Source organism: Prionailurus viverrinus, chromosome B2 (assembly GCF_022837055.1).
Source record: "Prionailurus viverrinus isolate Anna chromosome B2, UM_Priviv_1.0, whole genome shotgun sequence".
NCBI classification, from domain to species: Eukaryota; Metazoa; Chordata; class Mammalia; order Carnivora; family Felidae; genus Prionailurus; species Prionailurus viverrinus.
The window spans coordinates 64,075,186-64,098,727 of NC_062565.1; the positions used below are offsets into that span (position 1 = coordinate 64,075,186).

The following is a 23,542-nucleotide window of genomic DNA, read 5'->3' on the forward strand; positions in this document are numbered from 1 at the left end:
TGCCTGACGACCATAGGGGTTCGTGGTACTAAAAAGGTTATGAATCTCTGTCTGATGGAAGAATTCCCATTTTAGTGAAATTCAGTAAAGCAGTGATTGAGAGGTAAGAGAAGTCATCAATATCAGATAACTCAAAACTCTCAAATCCCACTAGAAGTGGATCACTCTGTCTATGTATAAGGCTACTCCAGCCAACTTCAGAAAATTAAATAGTACTAACTTTGGTTGTAGTTTCTTGACTTCCCCATTCCTCAGCTTTGAAAGAAAAAAAAATGGCCCCCATTCTTCTAATATACAGGGAATCCTCTATAATGCAACTAGGAGAAGCCTGTGGGAAAGAACAGAAGTATTGAAATCACAGTTGTTTAGTTTTTCCCAGTTGCTAATTATTCATGTGTGATGCAGAAATAATGTACACATGACTGGCTTATGGAAGGATTAAAGGAAACAAAGTAGGGACAATACATAGCACAGTGTCTGGTATGTTATGGGCACCACATGGCTATTAGTTTCCTTATACTGAGAGTTTAAAATGAACTTTGATTGAGTTTGGTTGAAGGTGGAGGTTTGGGGAGTGTGGTGGTATTGAGAAATGTAGTTACTTTTTTCCTTAGAATTGGGTTGGGTGGTTTTGTTGAATGGAGAAAACTTCCTGAAAGGGATAGACTTTGGTTGGCAGAAAGAAAAGTAGGTTACAGAGTTTAGTTGCAGAAATAGTGTGAGAGGAAGGCATGGACTGGGGAGGAGGAAAATTGAATTTAGTGTGTAGGCTTTGTGGAAAGGAATGAATAAGGGGATTGTACGTGCCACTGAACTCATGCTTTTCCTTAAGTTATCTGTTTTCAGAGCAGTGGAATTTTTCATCAGAGATAAATATGAAAAGAAGAAATACTATGATAAAAATGCAATAGCTATTACAAATGTAAGTAAAATCTTCATCTCTATTACCAATTGATGTTTGTTGAATGGATCTCAAACTTTTTAACATACAATGCAGCTTAATTTTTTTTTATTGTAAAAATATACTTACAGACTTTTAAAAATTTGAATATTGGAATTTTTTGTCACATGTTTATGAACTCTCACAAAGCAGAACTCTTGATTCAGAAAAGAACACATTCTAAGTGAAAGTCCAGTAACTGTTAAATGTCATTTATTAAGTTAATTTATGAAATTTTTAAAAAGATAAGATCACTAACTGAAAAAAAGGGGAGAGAAAATTATTTCACTCAATTCTGGAAATAAATGAAAAAGAAACAAGGCACTTTATCCTCCCTTTACGGCTTTAGTGGATGTGTCCAGACATATGTATATTAAGACATGGCATTTTAACTGATTACTATCAAGTATTTTGATACCTAATAGTTGAGACCTTACTGTAATGATCAAAGTATTGTATCATTGTTTCTTTTTAGTTTTTTTCTGATTAATTTTTCTCATTCCAGTTAATTACAGTTTAAGGATAATTGTCTTTATTGTTATAGACATTTTTTGGCCTTTAATTCCTAGATTAATAAGCAAGCTATAAAAGATTAATCTTGTGGTTAAGTCATCTATGTATCAAACAATTTGGAGACAATAATTTCATTTTGTATACAAACTGGGTTTTTCTTTTCAGTCCATACAGAGAAGCAATATACTAAAAAATTAATCAAATACTAACAAAATAAGGATATTTTGATCATGAAAAAGTCTTGTTAAAAATGTTTAAAATATCATTAATGTGTATTTTGAAACAAAGACACCCTTGTGTAAGAGTTTGGGCTGCATTGAATATAGGAGAGGAAGTCTTTTGAAAGAATGGTAAAAAATTGACAGTATTGAGAATGATATTTATAATGCCCATAAAACAGTCTAATTGTAGCACTATGGGGGAAGGAAAATGGGCTAAGTTTAAAACATAAGTAATATATGTTCATATGAAATTTTAAGAAATCATTTTAGTTTATTTTATAAAACATGGCTTTACATTAAATACCCTTTTAAAAAAACTAAACATTTTTGTTCTTTTTTATTATATCTATATTGATAGTATTTTTTTATCTTGACAACAGTTTGGAAAAGAGTTTATGTAGTAGTGTATAGGAAAACAGTTTTTGGCACAAAAACAGACACACAGACCAATGGAATAGAATAGAAACCCCAGAACTAGACCCACAAACATATGGCCAACTCATCTTTGACAAAGCAGGAAAGAACATCCAATGGAAAAAAGACAGCCTCTTTAACAAATGGTGCTGGGAGAACTGGACAGCAACATGCAGAAGGTTGAAACTAGACCACTTTCTCACACCATTCACAAAAATAAACTCAAAATGGATAAAGGACCTGAATGTGAGACAGGAAACCATCAAAACCTTAGAGGAGAAAGCAGGAAAAGACCTCTCTGACCTCAGCCGTAGCAATCTCTTACTCGACACATCCCCAAAGGCAAGGGAATTAAAAGCAAAAGTGAATTACTGGGACCTTACGAAGATAAAAAGCTTCTGCACAGCAAAGGAAACAACCAACAAAACTAAAAGGCAAAGATATTCGCAATGACATATCAGACAAAGGGCTAGTATCCAAAATCTATAAAGAGCTCACCAAACTCCACACCCGAAAAACAAATAACCCAGTGAAGAAATGGGCAGAAAACATGAATAGACACTTCTCTAAAGAAGACATCCAGATGGCCAACAGGCACATGAAAAGATGTTCAGCGTCGCTCCTTATCAGGGAAATACAAATCAAAACCACACTCAGGTATCACCTCACGCCAGTCAGAGTGGCCAAAATGAACAAATCAGGAGACTATAGATGCTGGAGAGGATGTGGAGAAACGGGAACCCTCTTGCACTGTTGGTGGGAATGCAAACTGGTGCAGCCGCTCTGGAAAGCAGTGTGGAGGTTCCTCAGAAAATTAAAAATAGACCTACCCTATGACCCAGCAATAGCACTGCTAGGAATTTATCCAAGGGATACAGGAGTACTGATGCATAGGGGCACTTGTACCCCAATGTTCATAGCAGCACTCTCAACAAAAGCCAAATTATGGAAAGAGCCTAAATGTCCATCAACTGATGAATGGATAAAGAAATTGTGGTTTATATACACAATGGAGTACTACATGGCAATGAGAAAAAATGAAATATGGCCTTTTGTAGCAACGTGGATGGAACTGGAGAGTGTGATGCTAAGTGAAATAAGCCATACAGAGAAAGACAGATACCATATGGTTTCACTCTTATGTGGATCCTGAGAAACTTAACAGGAACCCATGGGGGAGGGGAAGAAAAAAAAAAAAGAGAGGTTAGAGTGGGAGAGAGCCAAAGCATAAGAGACTGTTAAAAACTGAGAACAAACTGAGGGTTGATGGGGGTGGGAGGGAGGGGAGGGTGGGTGATGGGTATTGAGGAGGGCACCTTTTGGGATGAGCACTGGGTGTTGTATGGAAAGCAATTTGTCAATAAATTTCATATATTAAAATAAATAAATTTAAACAAAACAAAACAGTTTTATCTTTGGATGATAGCTGTTGCTGTGGAATTCTGCCCCCCCTCCCCCAAGTGTGATAATGGTATTATGTTCAGTTAAGAGGATTTCTTCATTCATTAACAGATATGTACTGGGATAAAATATTTAGGAATTGAGTGCCAGGATATCTATAATTCTTTTTTTTTTAATATATACTTTTTAATGTTTATTTTTGAAAGAGAGAGACATCGTGAACGGGGAGGGGCAGAAAGAGAGAGAGGGGGAGACATAGAATCTGAAACAGGCTCCAGGCTCTGAGCTGTCAGCACAGAGCCTGACGCGGGGCTCGAATTCTGAACAGCAAGATCATAACCTGAGTCGAAGTTCGATGCTTAACCGAATGAGCCACCCAGGTGCCCCTCTGTAATTCTTTTTTAAAAGTTTGTTAAAATTTCCTGCACCTGAGAACACTATTGTATTAAAAAGGGGTCATACACAGTCCAAAGCTTGGCACTTCAGGTGTATGCTGTGTGCGCTCTTCTGTTGTGTTTTGGCTGCTCTTTCCCACTGGTCAGTCTTCTGCAGAACTCCTTGCCTGCAGTGAGGGGGTGTTTGGACATTTAACTAAGTGTGCTTTGATTTGTTTGTTGAAGTAACCCTGGATAAAAAAAGGAGTGGGGAAGCCTGATCCCAAAAAAAGAAAAAAGGAGAAGGGAACAACAAAAAAACCCAAATACATAGAGAATCAAAAAACGAAGTCTGATTCCAAGTAAAGAGAAAGAAAAAATAGAAAAAAAAAAAAAAAGCAGAAGAGAAAAAAAGAAAAGAATGCAAAAGCCTGATTCCGAGAGAGAGAAGGAAATGAAACAAAGTAAACAAATGAGGAACTATGAGCCTGATTTCAAACAAAAAAAGAAGGAGGAAAACAACAACAAAAAGAGTTGTCTGTGGGTGCTTGAGGTTGCTGGCTGTGCTGGACTGGAGAAGAGGCCGGCTGCATTGGCTACGAGTCATCTCGCCCTAATAAATAAGCAGTTGCCAGGCACAGAGGGCGGGGTTTGGTGTAAGTGGGTCCTGCCTCCACTGGGGGCTGCTGTGTTGTTTTCTGAAGTCCCACTGTGTTGGTGTTGAGGGGAAAGTGGTGCCACCCCAATGTCTCATGCTGAGACCAGGGGTTTCAACCCCCACTGTTCAGGCAGCCTTCACAGAATAGAGAGGGAAGTCAGCTTGCCCTGTGTCAAAACTCTTGTGCGGTTTTTTTCTTTGGCATGCGGCTGGGATTCAAATCCCAAAGTATTAAAGGACCCCCAGCATGGTGTGGATCTGTTCCCCTCTTCTGGAATAGAGCCTCTCTGCCCTGTTGATGAAAGGCCTTTGGCTGGCACCTACAGGGTATTTTGTCTTGGGGACGTAATAAACTCTCTTCCATAAGTAGTCCAGGAAGGGGACTATTCTCTCCCAGTGCATCCCGGAGATCGGAAATCACTACACTATGCTATTCACTCTGGGGCCAGCTCCCTCCTCCCCAGGAAGACAAACCACAGCTTCTCTCCAGAGAAAGTCATGGACTTGCAAAACATCAGAGTTTCAGCTCCAAAGGCTATTTGCAAAAAAGAACTTGGATCCTATTTCTCGCTCTCCATCCAGTCCATGGTCCAGAGAGGTTTTCCTCTTCTGCTATCTCGAAGCCACACTATCTCCTATCTCAACCCCTGTCTCTTTCTCTCCCTTTTGTCTCTTCATAGAAAGTGTTCTCTTCCCTCTGTGGCACTGCTGTCTTTCTCTCCCCCAATTCACATCTACACACCTTATACCTGCCAAGCTGTCTCCCTCAAACTGTGGAGACCCTTCTGCCACTCTGCAGACCAATTTCCTGGATGTTCCAAGTAATTTGACCTCAATACAGCTGTGTTTGAGGGACAAGTAAAGCCCAGGATCCTCCTACTTTTCCACCATCTTAACTTATCTCTCTCTTAACTCATTTTTTAAATGGTTCATTGAAACCTGGCAGCTGAGTGTATGTGTGCCTTTCTGTGGAGAGAGAGAACAAGCATGACATAATGCTAACATTTGATAAATATTGGCAAAGTTTATAGCGATATTCATTCCCTATTTTTTATATTTTTTGTAGGCTTCAGAATGAAAAATTTAAGGTGAAGGATTGTGTATTCTTGAGTTTATATTATTCATGTAGTGAAAATTTAGAAAAGTTTACAAAATTCACATTCAACCCAAGGGTTGAATCTATTCATTTATATGCAAAATGATAATTTTTTAAAAGTTTATATTCTAGTAAGTTTAAAATATTCCTGTTTCACAGTAATCAATCTGTAAGTAACTAATCTTATATGTCACTAAGAATTACATTACATATTTATATCCATTGTCTTTAGGTAATGGATTAAACATTCATTCAAATAGTTTCTTATCACTTGTGGTCACAGTCTCCTAGTATACTAAACCAAAAGAGCATGTACCTTTGCTTTTAGAGAGAGTTAATTTCATAGTGAGGATGAGATTAGGTTAAAAAAACATAAGACAAAGTATAAGTATCTTATATCTAAGGTACTTGAGCATTAGTGCATTTAAGGAATATCTAAGGAAGGACAGTTTGAATACTAACTGTGCTAGTTAATACTCTTATAAAGAGATGTCATGAGTGACTATGAAGCTTGATATGACTGTTACCCTGATATTAAGTGGCTCCAAATTGCTTTACCTTTATAGCTTTTGTGTCTGATTTTTATAGTTTTTTGGTCTTCTCTTGTTTTAACTGGTATTTTTTAGTGTTGCTGTTATTATTTTCTTATTTTAAACAAGAGTAAGGGCCTGAAGATTGATGCTGGTTCTCTGTGTAAGGCAGTCATTTAATTTCTTAACCCTTTTTAAAAAAATTATTTTTTAATTAAAAAAATATTTTTTAAATATTCATTTTTTGAGATAGAGCAAGCTGGGGAGGGGCAGAGAGAGAAGGAGAGAGAAATCCCAAGGAGGCTCCTCCCTGCTAGCGCATAGCCAGATGTGGGGCTTGAACTCAGACTGTGAGATCATGACCTGAGCTGAAACAGAGTCGGATGTTTAACCAACTTAAGCCACCCAAGCACACCATTTCTTAACTCTTAAAAAAAATAAACTGATACATTTCTTGCCCTTCTGAAACATAAATATTTTAGAGTATTGTGGCAAAATACAGTACAATAAACTATAGGAAAACAGTGCCAAAGGGTTTTGTCATTTTTCTATGATACTGCCCCCTCTGCCTGCCAGGCTATTTAATGAGTCTGTGAACTAAGCCCCATAGGAATCCATCATGTAGAGTATGAGAAGCTAAGATGGTACTTCCTTCATACCCAGAGATTTATTTGTAGTCGTAAAAACTGGCTTCAGCTAGCTGTTAATAAATATGGCATCTGGTCATATATACATGGTGCTTCTGAGAAAGCAGGAAGGGATATATGTGCTGCTTTGTGGAGGGAGCTTATGGTATAGGGTATATGGTTTGAGTGCTGTGTGGTACCATAAGTGTGAATTAAGGAAGGAAGGTTAAAGGGAAAATGCAAAGTTTAGATAAGACAAAAACAAAGGAAAATATGTCCCAAGTAGAAATTTTTTGGTACTACAGTCAGTATTGTTTTGTAGCCTTAAAGAGAAAAAAATATATTTTATTTTACTTTATTTTATTTTGTACCTTTTTTTATTTAAAAAAATTTTTTAATGTTTATTTATTTTTGAGAGAGAGAGAGACAGACCGTGAGCAGGAGAGGAGCAGAGAGAGAGGGAGATGCAGAATTCGAAGCAGGCTCCAGGCTCTGAGCTGTCCGTACAGAGCCTGACACAGGACTCGAACTCACGAACTGTGAGATCATGACCTGAGCTGAAGTCATATGCTTAACTGACTGAGCCACCCAGGTGCCCTATTTTTAAAGTAACTGCATGGTGCTGGGCACCAGTGTGGGTGGGCATAGCATAGCAACCCTCACTCATATCGACCCTCAGTACTTCCCTTCCTCACTCCTGAGATCTGTGTTAGCCTCTCATTTTGAAACTAGTTATAGAATTCAGAGATTGGCTATTGAAGTTCCCTTGGATTGTTTCTTCCTTTATTTGTTCATTTCATCATTCAACAAACAAGCATTGAATGTATACTATCTGCAAGGCACTGAGATTGAAATGACAATCTTTGTATAATGCTAGCTTACTCTCAAATATTATCCATATGTAATGTACCCGTACAATGAGCTATATTCTAAAGCACAAAGTAGTATCTGTTATAATAGAAGAATAAAAGTGCTATGGGAACACAAAACTTAGGTAGCATTAGTTAATTTTCACTGGGAGAATTTTTAAAGGAGGTATGTTTGAAATTATCCTGCACAGAAAAGTAGGATTTCAGCAAAGAGAAAATGGGCTGAGTGTTAATGCAGAAAGGACATCTCAGGTTGAAGGGACATTTTATCTCATCTGTGCCAAAGTAAGATAAGGAGGAAAGTGAGTTCAGGTATATTATTTGGTATTTGGGTCTGGTGAGTAGTCCATGAAACTGTCTTGTCTAGTGAGTGTAAAGGGGACTATACAGCATGGGTAGATGACGAGAAAATAAATGTATGAGGAAATAACTCTTGAAAGGCAAATAGTGATTGTATGGAAGATTTGAGTGCCAGACTTCTGTTTTTGAGTAAGACATGGTTATTGTATTAATTTTCTCTTGTTACTTAACAGATTTCTGGAAATTTAGTGACTTCAAACAGTACAGATTTGTTTTCATACAGTTTTCTGTTGGCTTAGAGTCTGGGCATGGGTTAGCTCAATTCTCAGCTCAGGATGTCACCAAGCTGAAATTAAAGAGTTGGCCAGGGTTGTGGTCTTGTTTGAGGCTCATTGTCTTCCAAGCCCACGATTGTTGTCAGAATTCATTTCTTTGTGGTTGTATGACTAAGGTCCTATGTTCTTGCTGTCAGATGGGGACCACTCTCTGTTCCTGGGGTCCATCGTCTGATTCTTAACAGTTAACCCCATATTATGCATAGCAGCTTATTTCTTCAAGACCATTGAAGAATTTCTCTCACACTTCAATTCTCCTATTTTAGGAAGGGCCCTGCCCCCTTTTAGTGGCTCACCTGATCAGGCTAGGCACACCCAGAATAGTCTCCCCTTTGATTAATCCATCATTAACTATTGGGATCTTAATTACCTCTGCAAATTTCTAACCTTTGTTATGTAACATTCTAGTCAAAAGAGTCCATCATAGTCACAGTCCTGCCCATACTTAAGGGAAGGGCATTATATAAGGTATGTATACCAGGGGGTAGGAGTTGGGGTGGCCATCCTAGAATTCTTACCACAGTGGTACACAATGAATCTGACCTCCATGCTTGTTACTTAATTGATTGAGTGATAGGAGAATTTGAAAAACTTTGAGTAAAGAAATCTGTTCTTTCTTCCTCTCCCCTTCTCCTCCCTAACCAGTAGTGAATCACAACTGGAAGCACAGTGACTGAGTTGCTAGAAGATCTAGCAGGTCTTGAGTAGATGGGGCTGAACTCTGCCATATTAATTGCTCTTTTTCATCAGCTTTTCTCTCTCCCTCCTGCCTTCTCCCTCACTCTCTTCCCCTCCCTTTTCCACCCTCCCTCTCACTCCCCCACATGTATTTTTATATTCACATTATTTATTTGCCATCATAATGATCAGAAACAAAAAGAAAGTCTAGTAGAGCAGTAAAATGTGTAGATAACTGTAGCTATTTAATACTGACTGCTTGACTTCCTTGGTTTTGTCTTGGAGAATAGTTAATAATCTTTGGGAGTCGGTGACTTTAAGATGAGCACTTGCTTGTTGTCGTTTCAGTTTATCTTACATATTGCTCGCCTCCTTTACCACTTCTTATCTCTCAGAAGCAATCTCTTGAACTCAATTTGAATTTGAATTTGTAGCACACAAAGATTTTAATTCTCCTGTCTGAATTTCACATGAAGTTACTTTTGTAATCAATTGCCATATAATTGAATATTATATAAGAGTTTAAAAACAAAAGTTCACTTGTTTTGTTATGTATGTGTATGTATATAAAGGCTAATAGTTAATACAACAGAAGTAAAATTAAATTCATTATTTCAACTTAGAAATTATTATAGAAGTAATGTTTCTCTATTACTATAAAAGTGAGTTAGCACTAGTAATTTTTTAAGCTCTGTTTGTAATTGATGATTATATAGTTATTTAAGATACATGAGTAATTTCAAGGCTGTGAGTTGCAATGAATTTTAGATGTTTTCTATTAGGGATGAGAAACTTAGGTGAATAATTAGGTAGTGAATTAGTATTAGTATAAAATAGCAGTTTCAAGTTGGCTTTCTTTGTTAATTCTTTTCATTATAATTTTAGTTTCCTCATCTGTGGAATAGAAACGATCATGGTCTCTGTATTTCATAGTACTGTAAGAGTTAAATAAGATAAGGCATGCTGCATTTTTAAAAGGATACCTGGCACACATATTTAGGGTGCTTAATAAATATAACTTATTGTAATGATTATATTGGAGGAAGGTGACAGGAAGTTGGAAGTGACAAATGACTTGAAGCAGGTAGATAATTAACAAATTTGAATACTCAAACTTAACTATAAGACTTTAGATCACTGGCACAATTTTGACTTAGAGTTCTTTGATTAATCCCTCCATGCTTTAGTCTGCCCTTTAATTATGGTCTGCCAGTGACTTGATGTGGCAATTAAAGGACTTGTATTTTGAAAGTTTTCCAAAATCGACATTTCAAGTTAGTGTATTTCAAGTTAGTATATTAAAATTTTCAAGTTAGTATATTATGCAAAGATTTTCAAGTTAGTATATTAAAATTTAGGCTGCTTCTACATATTTGGTGGCTATCATTACTTAGTTAAGTTTTATCAAAATCTCTTAAGTGGCCTATTGATGAGTTTAATTGATGTTGTCTTTTGTATGATTTATTTATTGGTTCAATAAGTGTATTTTCAGGTTTTGTGTCAATTATATGGACATTGGGAATCATACTTTTAAGATGATTTCTGGACTCCTGAAACACCTGAGCTTTGCAGTATATTGAGAGCTCATGAGATAGCCATTTGAGAATTGTTATGATAAAATCTCCACTTGGAAAATATATCCAAGAGTTTCCAACGTGAGTTTGAAACAGTGTATTGCTAGTGATTAAGCCATAGGGCATTTCCCAGTGGTCTTATGCTTTTCAGTATTTTGGAACACTGGATTTTATTTTATTTTGTTGAAAGAGGTGGTAAGTGTAAAAAAATGGATCAAGAAAATAATGTGATCTTTTCTTGAAAAGATAAACATTTTGCCTTATGGCCTTCAAATATCATATTGGCATTTTTATAATACTTCATACCTTTCCAAATGTATTTGCTCACCTTATTCTGACAGGTGGGAGTTGGAAACCTGTTTTGCCTGATCAGTTTTTCTTTTGTAGGAGGTGAGTTTATGCAGTTGTATTGCTTTAGGAGTTTCTTCACATACAGTTTACTTTGGTGGTGGCCTAGAAAGAACCTCTGGGCTTAAGAATAATTAAAAGAAAGACTCTAAATCATTTATTCCTGAAGGATATTTTTACTAGGTTCCCACTGTGTATTCTCTCATGGATGGAGGGATTGAACAGGAGAAGGGTAAGGAATAGAGGGACATTCAGTCATAACAACTGAATTTACTGACACTGCCAATTTCCAGCGAAATTTTCTAAGGTCCAAGTCTTGTTCATTCTCTCTATAAAAATACCACAATCCAGTGAAATGGTGCTAATGTGTAGTTAAAAAATAAATTCTGAATTTGACAGTAAATGTAGATAACTTAATATGAGATTTCAGAATAGTATGTTAGCAAGCAGCAAACTTACAAAGGACAACAATAACTGCTGAGATCGAGCCTCTTTTTGGTTCATCCTCTAAGATGCTCCCTTTCTCTTTTTTTGGTTTCCTTTAACATTCAGAAATATTTATATAATGTAATGTGTAGGAACTATATAAAGCTTCTAATTAAGGATATTGAGTGATCCGATTTGCATTTGAGAATGTCATAGTTTGGAGAAGAGTAAGACTTGGGACAAGGAGGCCAGTTAGGACTGATCTAGGTGACAGATGATGGTACTTTCCTATTAGGGTGCTTAGTGATGATGGCAAGAAGTAGTTTTAAGAGGTTTAGAACACTCGAGAATATCTAGTTTTCTTTGCCTCTGTATTTTCCCCCCCTGCCACTCCTCCCCCTTTTTTTTGTTCTCCCTCATCTATCTCTATGTTCTTTGGTGTCTCTTGCTTCTGATTGTCAATAGTTGACCTCTGTTTCCTCATTCCTTGCTCATATAATGTATTTTAACCCTGCTCATTGAAGAGAAAAGAAAAGAAAAAAAAAAAAAGAGAGAGAGAGAGCCAAACCATAAGAGACCCTTAAAAACTGAGAATAAACTGAGGATTGATGGGGGGGTGGGAGGGAGGGGAAGATGGGTGATTGGGCATTGAGGAGGGCACCTGTTGGGATGAGCACTGGGTGTTGTATGGAAACCAATTTGACAATAAATTTCATTAAAAAATTTTTTAAAAATGAACTTTATTGAAGATAAAATTTATGTGTAGTAAAAGATAATTTAAGATAGAGTTCATTGACTTTTGAAATATATATACCTTTCTGTAACCACCATAGAGGGCATATGTAATCTTTCCTTACTAAAAGGTTCCTTACTGCCTCTTATTTCCCACCCCTGGCCCAGGTAACCATTGATCTACTTTTTTTCACTTTACATTATATTTGTCTTTGCTGGAGTTTCATATGAATGGTATCATATGTATGTACTCTTTGGTGTGTGATGTCTTTCTTTTGGTATATTTCTGAAATTCATCCCTGTTTTTGTGAGTACTGTTAGACCATTCTTTTTTTATTGGCAAATAATAATTCATTTTATGGGTATACCACAGTTTGTTTATTTGTTTACCTGTTAATTTGTCCATTGATTTTTCAAGTGTCTTTCCTACTGAAAAACTCTCTCTGTTTCTTTCTAGCTGAAACATAGTATTAAAGCTTTTTTAGGAGGGAGCATTAAAATGCTTTCTTAAGTTACTGGTATTTATTTTAATGTTTTATTTTTGAGAGAGAGATTGAGAGAGAGAGAGAGTGCAAGCGGGGTAGGGGCAGAGAGAGAAGGAGACACAGAATCTGAAGCAGGCTCCAGGCTCCAAGCTGTCAGCAGAGAGCCCAATGCAGGGCTCAAGTTCAGGAACTGTGAAATTGTGACCTAAGCAGAAGTCGGGCACTTAGCCGACTGAGCCACCCAAGTGCCCCTAATTACTGTTATTTATTAAATAGTTTTATATTCCTACTTCTGAGTTTTAAAAGTGGCCAAATCAGTCAGAAGGAGAACAAACACTTTTACAATGAATTACCTTGAATTAGTAACCCTTGACATGCTAAATATATACCTATTTCTCTTTTATATTTTTGTATTTAGCTATTACAGGAGTTTGGGGGCAAAGAGGTCTTTATGGTACAGGCTATCATCTTAAGTGCATTTGTGTGCTTTTTTATCTGTTATTTTCTACATAAAGTGGCAATTAAAGATATCTAGCAAGTAAATGTCCAATAGGATAAAGTAGCTTTGAAGCCAGGGTTTAAGGTGCCTTTTATCTTTTAAAATCTTTTCTTCTGTGTGTAATTTCCATTAGTAGTTACTAAATGGTTAGTTTGCACAATTACAACAGAGCCAACAAGCAGTGTTCAAGGAAAAAAAACCCTAAAGTTTATGGTCTTGGGTTGTGATTCAAGAATTACAACTGTAACTAACTTAATAACAAGCAAATTGAATGAGGACTTATCTCCCAATGTTATTTTGACATTATGTAATAACCTTTCTGTAATAGCACCTTTTATTTTAAACAGTTCCTTAGAGGCACTGTTGATATGATAGGGCAATATATACAGATGTCAGTTTTATGGCTCCAGAGATCTACTATGCATTTGGTAAACATATTTCAGTTATATTTTGGCAGTAAAGAGAGCAGGAAGATAATGCTTCCATTAAAGTGATCAACTATGCATGTAGAAATTGGGTAGGAAGATGTGTGAAAAGGCTTTCAGATGAAATGCATTTTCATATATAAATTGCCTCTGCTGCATATATAACTGTCTCATAATGCTTTAGGGTAATTCAGCAAATACAGCACTGGAAATGGTGTTTGTACATACTGATCTTAAAGAAGGAAGTGTATAAATTGCTTTATGATAAGTCCTGCTGCTGCTTAGCTGTTATATTGCATTAACCCACTCTTTTATCCCAGACTTTTTTCTTTTCTTAAACAGCTGATTAAAACTAATTAACTTACTATTTCAGCACTGTTTTATTTTCCATTCTTAAAATAGTTATTACAAGTAAAAGCAGAAGTTCATTTGTGTTTTTCTGCTACGTGAAACAATGTGTCTTCATCCTCAGAGCATTAGTGTTTCAAAAGTAATGTTGAGTAAAAGTTTACTATCTGAGAAGCTTAATTATTTTTCAGATACTTATTGTATGATCATACCTGAGTACATATTAAATTTTGTATCATAGCGAACTCTGTTTTAAATCACACATTATTCTGTAATAAATACTTACATTTTTAGAAACTTCACATGGGAATTTTAAAAAAAGCAAAAATATTCTCTTCTTGATGCATTATTTCTCTTGGTTAACATACTTCTAAGTGCTTTTATATCTCAGAAATAGGTGGGTTTTGTTTTTTCCTGTGCCTGTCAGTTCTATTACCTTCTTTTCATTTTGTTCTTCTGACTTTTCATCTGCATTCCACAGATTTCCTCCTCTGATGCTCCTCTTCAGCCTTTGGTGTCCTCTCCTTCTCTACAATCTGCTGTTGAGAAAAACAAATTGGAGGTATGGTAGTGTTCTAGCCAGCTGCATTATGTAGTGTTCAGTGGTAAATAAGCTTTCTTTTGCTGTGTGTCTTAATTTGGGAGTGGTGTAATAGTTGTTTATATTTTGAGTGGTCTCCAGTATTAAATATATTAAATATAACAATTTCTAGAATATTTTCCTATGCCACCAGTAGGATTAAAGAAGTTTGATCCGTTTCATTTCAGAATGACACATTTATTGGTACTATAGATATAGCTCAACATTTAAGAAGCAATTTTTTTGTTGTTGTTTGCATTACTACTTTATACTTCTAGGATTTTTTTTATAGTTGCTGTTGAATTCTTTGATCTATTAAAAAAGTCTTTCATTGAAAATGTTTTCTTTAGAAGATTCTATTGTTTTAAGCATTTGAAGAAAGTGTCAAGTTTCTTTCTTTAAGCAATAGTAGCCATCATTCAGATACAGTAATGTAGATAATATAGAGTTATGACTATGGAATCATCAGTGATAATCATTAGAATGTGTTTGTGGTAGGCATGGTTAGAGTGAATGGTAATGATTCCTAATGAGGAAAACATTACTTTACGGAAGTTTCTTATGCAGTATCATTTTTGTGCTGTGATTGACATTCACTCACTATGCTCTTTAATACAGGAGGCATACTTTTGAAATATCTTTAATTCTTAATAAACATTAGGTATAAGGATTAGGATGCATTCTAAGTAGAGAAAGCATCTTGTAAAAAAAAACCCTGTGGGCAGAGTGGGTTGTTTAGAGATTTGTAAGTAGATGGCATAGCTAGAACATGCATAGGATAGGGAGAGAAGTGAGAGAGCAGCTCACTTCTGAGCCTTCTGAATGATTTTGGTCTTCACTCTGAAGGCCCTGATACTACAATGATGAACTTTAAGGGTGGAAAAGGTAACAGGATCTGATTTTCTTGTCTTCACATTGTTCCTCATATCTGTGGAGAATAAATTATGTGTTGATGGGTGTGGAAAAAGCTTGAGAACTTGCTTTAATCCATGAATAAAATGATGGGAGCATGTGCTAAAATGGGGGGAAAGAGAATAAAAAGGCGAATGTAGTTTTAAGAGATTTTGAGAAGATGGAATCCATGGGATTTAGTAATGAATAGATTGTGACGGTACTTTGGGAAGCCTTGATGGCTTCCAGTTTCTGGCTTGAGTATCTCAGTACATGATGGTTCTATCCGGGGAGAAAGGGATACAAGCTGAGGGTGAGGAACAGGTTTGTGGAGAACAGAGGGAAGGGGATGAATTTGAAGTTGGATATGACTGTGGGACATCCAGGTATCTAGTAGGTAGTTGAATATATAGGTCTATAGCCCAGAGGAAAGATCTAGGCTGGGGGAAGTGGGAATAGATAGAGAGGGATTAAGAGGAGGATTAAGATTATAAAGCAGCCCAGGGAGAGTGTGTTGAGTGATAAGAGGAAAGTTCTGAGAATAGAAAGCTGGGTACACTTGAACATAAGAGTTAGCAAAGGGAATTCACAAGGAGTCTGTAGGGGACAGTTTTAGAGCATGAAGTACATGGTTGGAGTGTTGTAGGTACTTACTAGGTCAGCACACAGACCCAGGAAAGAAGCACTCTAGGAGTATGGATGTTACCATGAGAAAGTGGAAGAATGTCAGAGGCAAATTTTGCCTTTTCAAAATTTGCTCTGAAACTATGCTTTCATGTAAGAAAAAGAGTGGAAATCCTGAATATACCTTTGTACTGTGGTTCCTACCTGCAAGTCTTAGAAAGCAGTGGACATTGGTGTTTCAAGATGGTGGCATAGGAAGACCTGGAACTCCCCTTTTCCCACGACACAACAAATCTACAACTACACATAGAACAATTTTCTCCAAAAAAGACACTAAAACTAGCTGAATAGCTCCTTCACAACAAAGGACAAAAAGGCCGCATTGAGATAGGTAGGTGAGGCAGAGACATGGAGCCACCCCTGGTGCTGTGATCCACAGGTGAAAGGGATCTCACAAATATGAAGAACATCCCTGAGGAGTGAGGAGTGAGTCCTATATCAGACACCCCAACCCTTAGGACCTGCAGTGGGGAGATGAGTCCACAAAACATCTGGCTTTGGAAACCAACAGGTCTTATGTCCAGGATACCCAGAAAACTGTAGGAAAGTATGACTCTACTCTTAAAGGGCATATGAACAGTGACTCACTTGTCCTAGAACCCAGTGCAAAAGGAGTGAGTTGAAAAAGAAGCTCCTAGACCATATGTGAAAGAGATTTATTGCCTAATTTTAAAGTGTCTGTTAGAAGGACAGGGGTCAGTTGGATCTCTCTTTGAAGACAGGTACTAGGCAGAACCATTTTTGTACTACCTCTACCTTGCCAGTGCTGCTCGCCCTGCTCTTCTACACCCCCACAGTCCCACCCTACCAAATTGGATGGGTTGGTTCTTCCTGGGCTGGTGCTGTCCTGTGACCCTGCTAAAGCCAAGAAACGCATGCATTTCACACAGGGGACACCCCTTGAATGCCTGGCTCTGGTGGCCGGTGGGCCTTGCATTTTTGATCCTTACGGAACTGAAACAAACTGGAGGCACAATTTGTGGCAGGCTATCCCCCGCCCACCCCCCCCCCCCCCCATACATAGGGCACTACACAAACAGCTGACTGAAACATACTCTCGGTCTTCCTATGACCACTCCTTCAATACTAGGAGAGGTCACTATTTTTCCTAATAGAAACAAACAGAGAATTAGGCAAATGAGGAAATGGGAATATGCTCCAAAAAAAGAATATGGTAACATTTTAGGGGGAAAAAAAATCTTAATGGCGATAAGTAATTTACCTGATAAAGAATTCAAAGTAATAGTCATAAAGATGTTCATTGATATTGGGAGAATAATGGATGAAGGCAGAGAATTTCAACAAAGAGATAGAAAATATTAGAAAATACCAAATGGAAGTCACAGAGCTGAGCCAAGGAATTAAGATGACAGAATAGTAGGGGGACCCAGTGCTTGCTTTGTCCCTCGAACGCTAGATAAATATCAAATCAATCTGAACACCTGGGAAACCGATATGAGGAATCACAAAACAAACTGCACAACTAGAGGGAGAGAAGAGTTCATATCATGGAAGGTAGTAGGTGTAGAGACTTGATGTGGTGGAGAAAAGAATTGCCAGTACTGTGGAGGTGAGGGAGCCCTGATCGGGGAAAAAGGGGAGAGAGAGCAAGAGTGCAAGCAGGGTTCAGGGCATTGCACAAGAAAAACACTTCCCCGAAACTATTGACAGGGAAAATGAGAAGGGCTGATTACTGCAAGTTTTTACAAGCAGCAGAGCTCAAACTCTGAAGTTTTAGAAATCCGGGCCATCACTGGGGTGGAGCCTGACAGGTGTACAGGGGCTCCTGTGTAGAAGGAGGGCAGAAGCCCAAGAGCTGGCAGTGTGGTCTGAGGATCCCCTGGGTCGCTCTGGGAGAGGATAGTTCCACTTCTTGGAGTGCACTTGGGAAAGATGGCACTGCCTGTCAGGGGACAAAATAGCCGGTGGGTGCCATTGATCTGCTCCATCTATTAGCATAGAACAGAGGCACCTGCTGAGGGCAGCTAACCTGGATGCTGACTTTTTCTGTGCTATACGATGAATTCCAAGCCCCTGCACGTTGTTGGGACTGCCCTTTTGGGACAAACTGGCACCAGCCACAGGGTGATAAGACCCTCCCCCAGATGATGCATGGGTCTGTGCCATCCCAGGTTACTAAAATCTGGAGTTTTGAAACTCAGCTCATGTACCAGAGATAAAACACAGGAGCACTGCACCACTGGGTGGGCAGATGGCTAGAGTGAAAGCAGGAATCTGAGGGATGCCTGGGACACACAAGGGGAGATTGTTCACTCATCTGTGAAGGCTTCCTAAACAGCAGCGGGCATAAACTTCCCTCTCTGGAGACAAGAGAGTTGGCTGACACCATTTTTACCCCTGCCCATGAGCACAGATGGATTTCAGTGAGCAGGACAGCGCCCATAGTGGAGGCTTGAGCCGCTTACACCAAACCTTGTCCCCCTGAGCTGTGTAGGTGCTTTTTTAACCTGGGCAAGTATGCCTGAGACTCAGCAGCAGGCCTCTCCCCCAGAAGACTAGCATAACTGCCTTCTTCTGCCCCCCCCCCCCCCCCCCCCCACTGCACACACCCAGTCTACTGACCATGGAGTGCTGCAAAGCTTTAGCTCTAGGCAAAATAGAACCTAGCCTCTTTTAACAAGCAGACCAAAACACACCTACTTAAAAATCACCACACACACACACAGTGGACAAGGTCCAAACACTCCCCATTGTAAGCAAGGAAAAACTCTGCAGAGGACTGACCTGAAGGAAAGAATAGCCAAAACACAATAGCACGGTGTACACAGCATACACCAGAACAACTTCCTGAAGCACCAGGCCCTGGACAGTATATGACCTCTTCTTAACATAGCCATTACTCTCAGGAACAGGAAGCATAACAGGCTTTCCTAAAACACAGAAGACAGAGACCTGGACAAAATGTCATGATGGAGGAATTCATCCCAAAAGAAAGAACAAGAAGAACAAGATCATGGCCAGGGATCTAATCAAAATAGATATAAGTAATATGCCTAAACTAGAATTTAAAACAACAGTCATAAGGATAGTAGCTGGGCCAGAGGAAAGCATAAAAGACAGAGATAAAAGACTTATAAACTAGTCTGGCCGGAATAAAAAAAAATGCTATAGCCAAGAAACAGAGGAATCAAAGAGTTATATAGAAGATAAAAATATGGAAAATAAATGAAGATGAAAAGAAGGAAGGAAAAATATTGGATAACATTCATATCATAGGAGTCCCAGAAGAAGAAGAGAGGGGAAAAAAGAGAAAGTGTATTTGAGGAAATTATAGCTGAAAATTTCCCTAATCTGGGGAAGGAAACAGACTTCCAAATCCAGGAGGCACAGACAACTCCCATAAAAATCAATAAAAGGAGACTAATACCAAGAAATACCGTAGTAAAATTTACAAAATACAGAGATAAGGAAAGAATTCTGAAAGCAGTAAAGGGAAAGCAATCCCTAAACTACAAGGGAAGACAAATAAGGTTAGCAGCAGATCTCTTCATAGAAACTTGGCAGGCCAGAAGGGAGTGGCATGACATATTCAGCATACTGAATGGGAAAAATATGCAGCCAAAAAGACTTTATCCAGCAAGGCTGTCATTCAGAATAGAGGAGAGATAAAGAATTTTCCGGACAAACAAAAACTGAAGGAGTTTGTGAGCACTAAACCAGCACTGTAAGAAATACTAAAGGGGACTCTTTGAGTGGGAAAGTCCAAAAGCAACAAAGACTAGGAAAGAACACAGAAAATATCCAGAAACACTGACTTTACATGTACTACAATGACACTGAATTCATATGTATCAGTAGTCAATCTGAATGTAAATGGACTAAATGCTCCAATCAAAAGACATAAGAATGGATAAAAAAATAAGACCCATCTATATGCTGCCTACAGGAGATTCACTTTAGACCCAAAGACACCTCCAGATTGAAAGTGAGGGGATGGACAATCATTTATCATGCTAATAGACCTCAAAAGAAAGCCGGATTAGACATACATATAGAAGACAAACTAGAATTTAAACCAAAGACTGTAATAAGATGAAGAAAGGTACTATATCATAATAAAGGGGTCTATCCAACAAGAATTAAATCTAATTACAACTAATCTAATTGTAGATATTTATGCCCCCAACTTGGAAGCACCCAAATATATGTCATTTAATAACAAACATAAAGAAACTCACTGATAATAATACAATAATAGTAGGACACTTTATCACCTCACAGTAATGGACAAATCATCTAAGCAAAAAATCAGCAAGGAAACAATGCCTTTAAATGACACACTGGATCAGATGGCCTCAATAGATATATCAAGAACATTACATTAGCAGCAGGATACACATTCTTCTTGAGTGCTCGTTCACCAGAGTAGATCACATACTGGGTTACAAATCAGACCTCAACAAGGACAAAAAGACTGAGATCATACCATGCGTATTTTCAGAACACAATACTATCAAACATGAAGACACCCACAAGAAAACATTTGGAAAAACCACAAATACATGGAGGTTAAAGAATATTCTACTAAAGAATGAATGTGTTAACCATGAAATTAAAGAAGAAAATTTTAAAAGTACATGGAAACAAATGAAAATGAAAACATAAGAGTCCAAGACCTTTGAGATGAAGTAAAAGCAGTCATAAGAGAGAAGTACATGGCAGCACAAGTTTTTATGTCAAAAAACAAGAAAAGTCTCAAATACACAATCTAACCTTACACCTTTAAAAGAGCTAGAAAAAGAAAAGCAAGTAAAGCCTAAAGCCAGCAGAAGAAAGGAAATAATATAGATTAGAGCAGAAATAAATGTTGTAGAAACAACAAAACAGTAGAACAGATCAACAAAACTAGGAGCTGGTTTTTTGAAAAAAAATTAATAAAATTCAAAAAGAAAAGAGAAAGGACCCCAAAAAATAAAATCACAAATGAAAGAGAGCTCACAACCAACACCACAGAAATACAAACAATATTAAGAGAATATTGTAAAAAATGATATGCCAACAAATTAGGCAATCTGGATGAAATGGATAAATTCCTAGAAACATAAAAACTGTCAATACTGAAACAGGAAGAAATAGAAAATTTGAACAGACTCATACCCAGCAAAGAAATGGAATCTGTGATCAAAAATCTCCCAGCAAACAAAAGTCCAGGACCAGATGGCTTCCCAGGGGAATTCTCCCAAACATTTAAAGAAGAGTTAATACCTATTCTTCTCAAATTGTTCCAAAAAATTAAAATGGAAGGAAAACTTCCAAACTCATTCTACAAGGCCAGCATTACCTTGATTCCAAAACCAGACAAAGACCCCAGTAAAAAGGAAAATTACAGGTCAATTTCCCTGATGCATGGTGCAGAAATTCTCAACAAGCTACTAGGAAAATCGAATCCAGTAGTACATTAAAAGAATTATTCACCACAACCAAGTGTGATTTATTCCTGGTCTGCAAGGATGGTTCAGTATTCACAAATCAGTCAGTATGGTACACCACATTAGTAAAAAAAAAAAAAAAAAAGAATAAGAACCATATGATCCTCTCGATAGATACAGAAAAAGCATTTGACAAAATACAGCATCCATTCTTGATAAAAACTCTCAACAAAGTAGGGATAGAGGAAACATACCTCAATATCATAAAGGCTGTATACAAAAGACCCACAGCTAATATCATTCTCAATGGGGAAAAACTGAGAACTTTTCCTCTGTGGTCAGGAACAAGACAGGGATTTCCACTGTCACCATTGTCATTTAACATGGTATTGGAAGTGCTAGCCGCAGCAGTTAGACAACAGAAAGAAAGAAAATCCATCCACATACGGCAAGGAAGAAGTCAAACTTTCACTATTCACAGATGACATGATACTCTATGTAAAAATTCTGAAAGACCACCAAAAAGTTGCTAGAACTAATACATGAAGTCTGCAAAGACACAAGGATACAAAATCAACATACAGAAATTGGTTGCATTTCTATATACCAATAATGAAGCAGTAGAAAGAGAAATCAAGGAATCAGTCCCATTTACAATTGCACCAAAAACCATAAGATACCTAACAATAAACCTAATCAAAGAGGTAAAAAGATCTGTACTCTGAAAACTGTAGAACACTTATGAATGAAATTGAAGAAGACACAAAGAAATGGAAAAACATTCCATGCTCATGGATTAGAAGAACAAACATTGTTAAAATGTCTGTACTACCCAAAGCAATCTGCACATTTAATGCAATCCCCATCAAAATACCACCAACATTTTTCACAGAGATGGAACACACAATCCTAAAATTTGTATGGGACTACAGGAGACCCCAAATAGACAAAATCAATCTTGAAAAAGAAAAGCAGAGCTGGAGGCATTACAATTCCGACTTCAAGCTATATTACAAAGCTCTAGTCATCAAGACAGTATGGACTGGCACAAAAAATAGACACATAGATCAGTGGAGTAGAATAGAAAACCCAGAAATGGACCCACAACTGTCTGGCCAACTCATTTTCAACAAAGCAGGAAAGAATATCCAAAGGAAAAAAGACAGTTTGTTCAACAAAGGGTGTTGGGAAAACTGGACAGTGACATGCAGAAAAATGAAACTGGACCACTTTCTTACACCATTCACAAAAATAAACTCAAAATGGATGAAAGACCTACATGTGAGACAGGAAACCATCAAACTCCTAGAAGAGAACACAGGCAGCAACCTCTTTGACCTCAGCTGCAGCAGTTTCTTAATAGACATGTTGCTGAAGGCAAGGGAAACAAAAGCAAACATGAACTCTTGGCGTTTTATCAAGATAAAAAGCTTCACACAACGAAGGAAACAGTCAATTAAAAGGTAGCCTACAGAATGGGAGAAGATATTTGCAAATGACGTATCTGATAAAGGGTTAGTATTCAAAATGTATGAAGAACTTACCAAACTCAACACCAAAGAAACAGACAATACAGTTAAGAAATGGGCAGAAGACACGAGTCAACTTTTTTCCAAAGATATCCAGGAAGGTGTTGTTAACAACACAGGAAGCAACAGATATTGTCAAGGATTCAGAGAAAGGGGAACCATGTTGCATTGTTTGCGGGAATGCAAACTGGTGCAGCCCCTTTGGAAAACATATGAAGGTTCCTCAGAAAGTTAAAAATAGAACTGTCATACAACCCAGCAATTGCAGTAGTAGGTATTTACCCAAAGGATACAAAAATGCAGATTTGAAGGAGCGCGTGCACCCTGATGTTTATAGCAACATACCAACAATAACCTAATTATGGACAGAGCCCAAATGTCCATCAACTGTTGAATGGATAAAGAAGGTATCTTGTGTACACACACACACACACACACACACACACACACACACACACACACTGGAATATTACTCAGCCATCAAAATGAATAAAATCTTGCCATTTGCAATGATGTAAATGGAGCTAGAATGTATTATGCTAAGTGAAACAAGTCTGTCAGAGAAAGACAAATACCATATGATTCCAGTCATATGTAGAATGTAAGAAACAAGACAGATGAACATAGGGGAAAGAGGGGAAAAAAAGAGAGCGAGGCAAACCATAAGAGACTCTTA

The 23,542-nt window shown here is 37.6% G+C and overlaps 1 protein-coding gene across 2 annotated transcripts in view; it reads left to right on the forward strand.

Moving 5' to 3' along the window:
- The window catches only part of SMAP1 (small ArfGAP 1), a 202,700-nt gene that overhangs the window by 76,536 nt on the left and 102,622 nt on the right, over positions 1-23,542 (forward strand). The window contains exons 4-5 of one of the 2 annotated variants that reach the window (XM_047860688.1): positions 847-922; positions 14,274-14,354. In XM_047860688.1, the coding sequence (XP_047716644.1) occupies positions 847-922; positions 14,274-14,354 (157 nt within the window). The remainder of the gene's footprint in view (positions 1-846; positions 923-14,273; positions 14,355-23,542) is intronic. The other variant, XM_047860690.1, reaches the window with a different exon arrangement.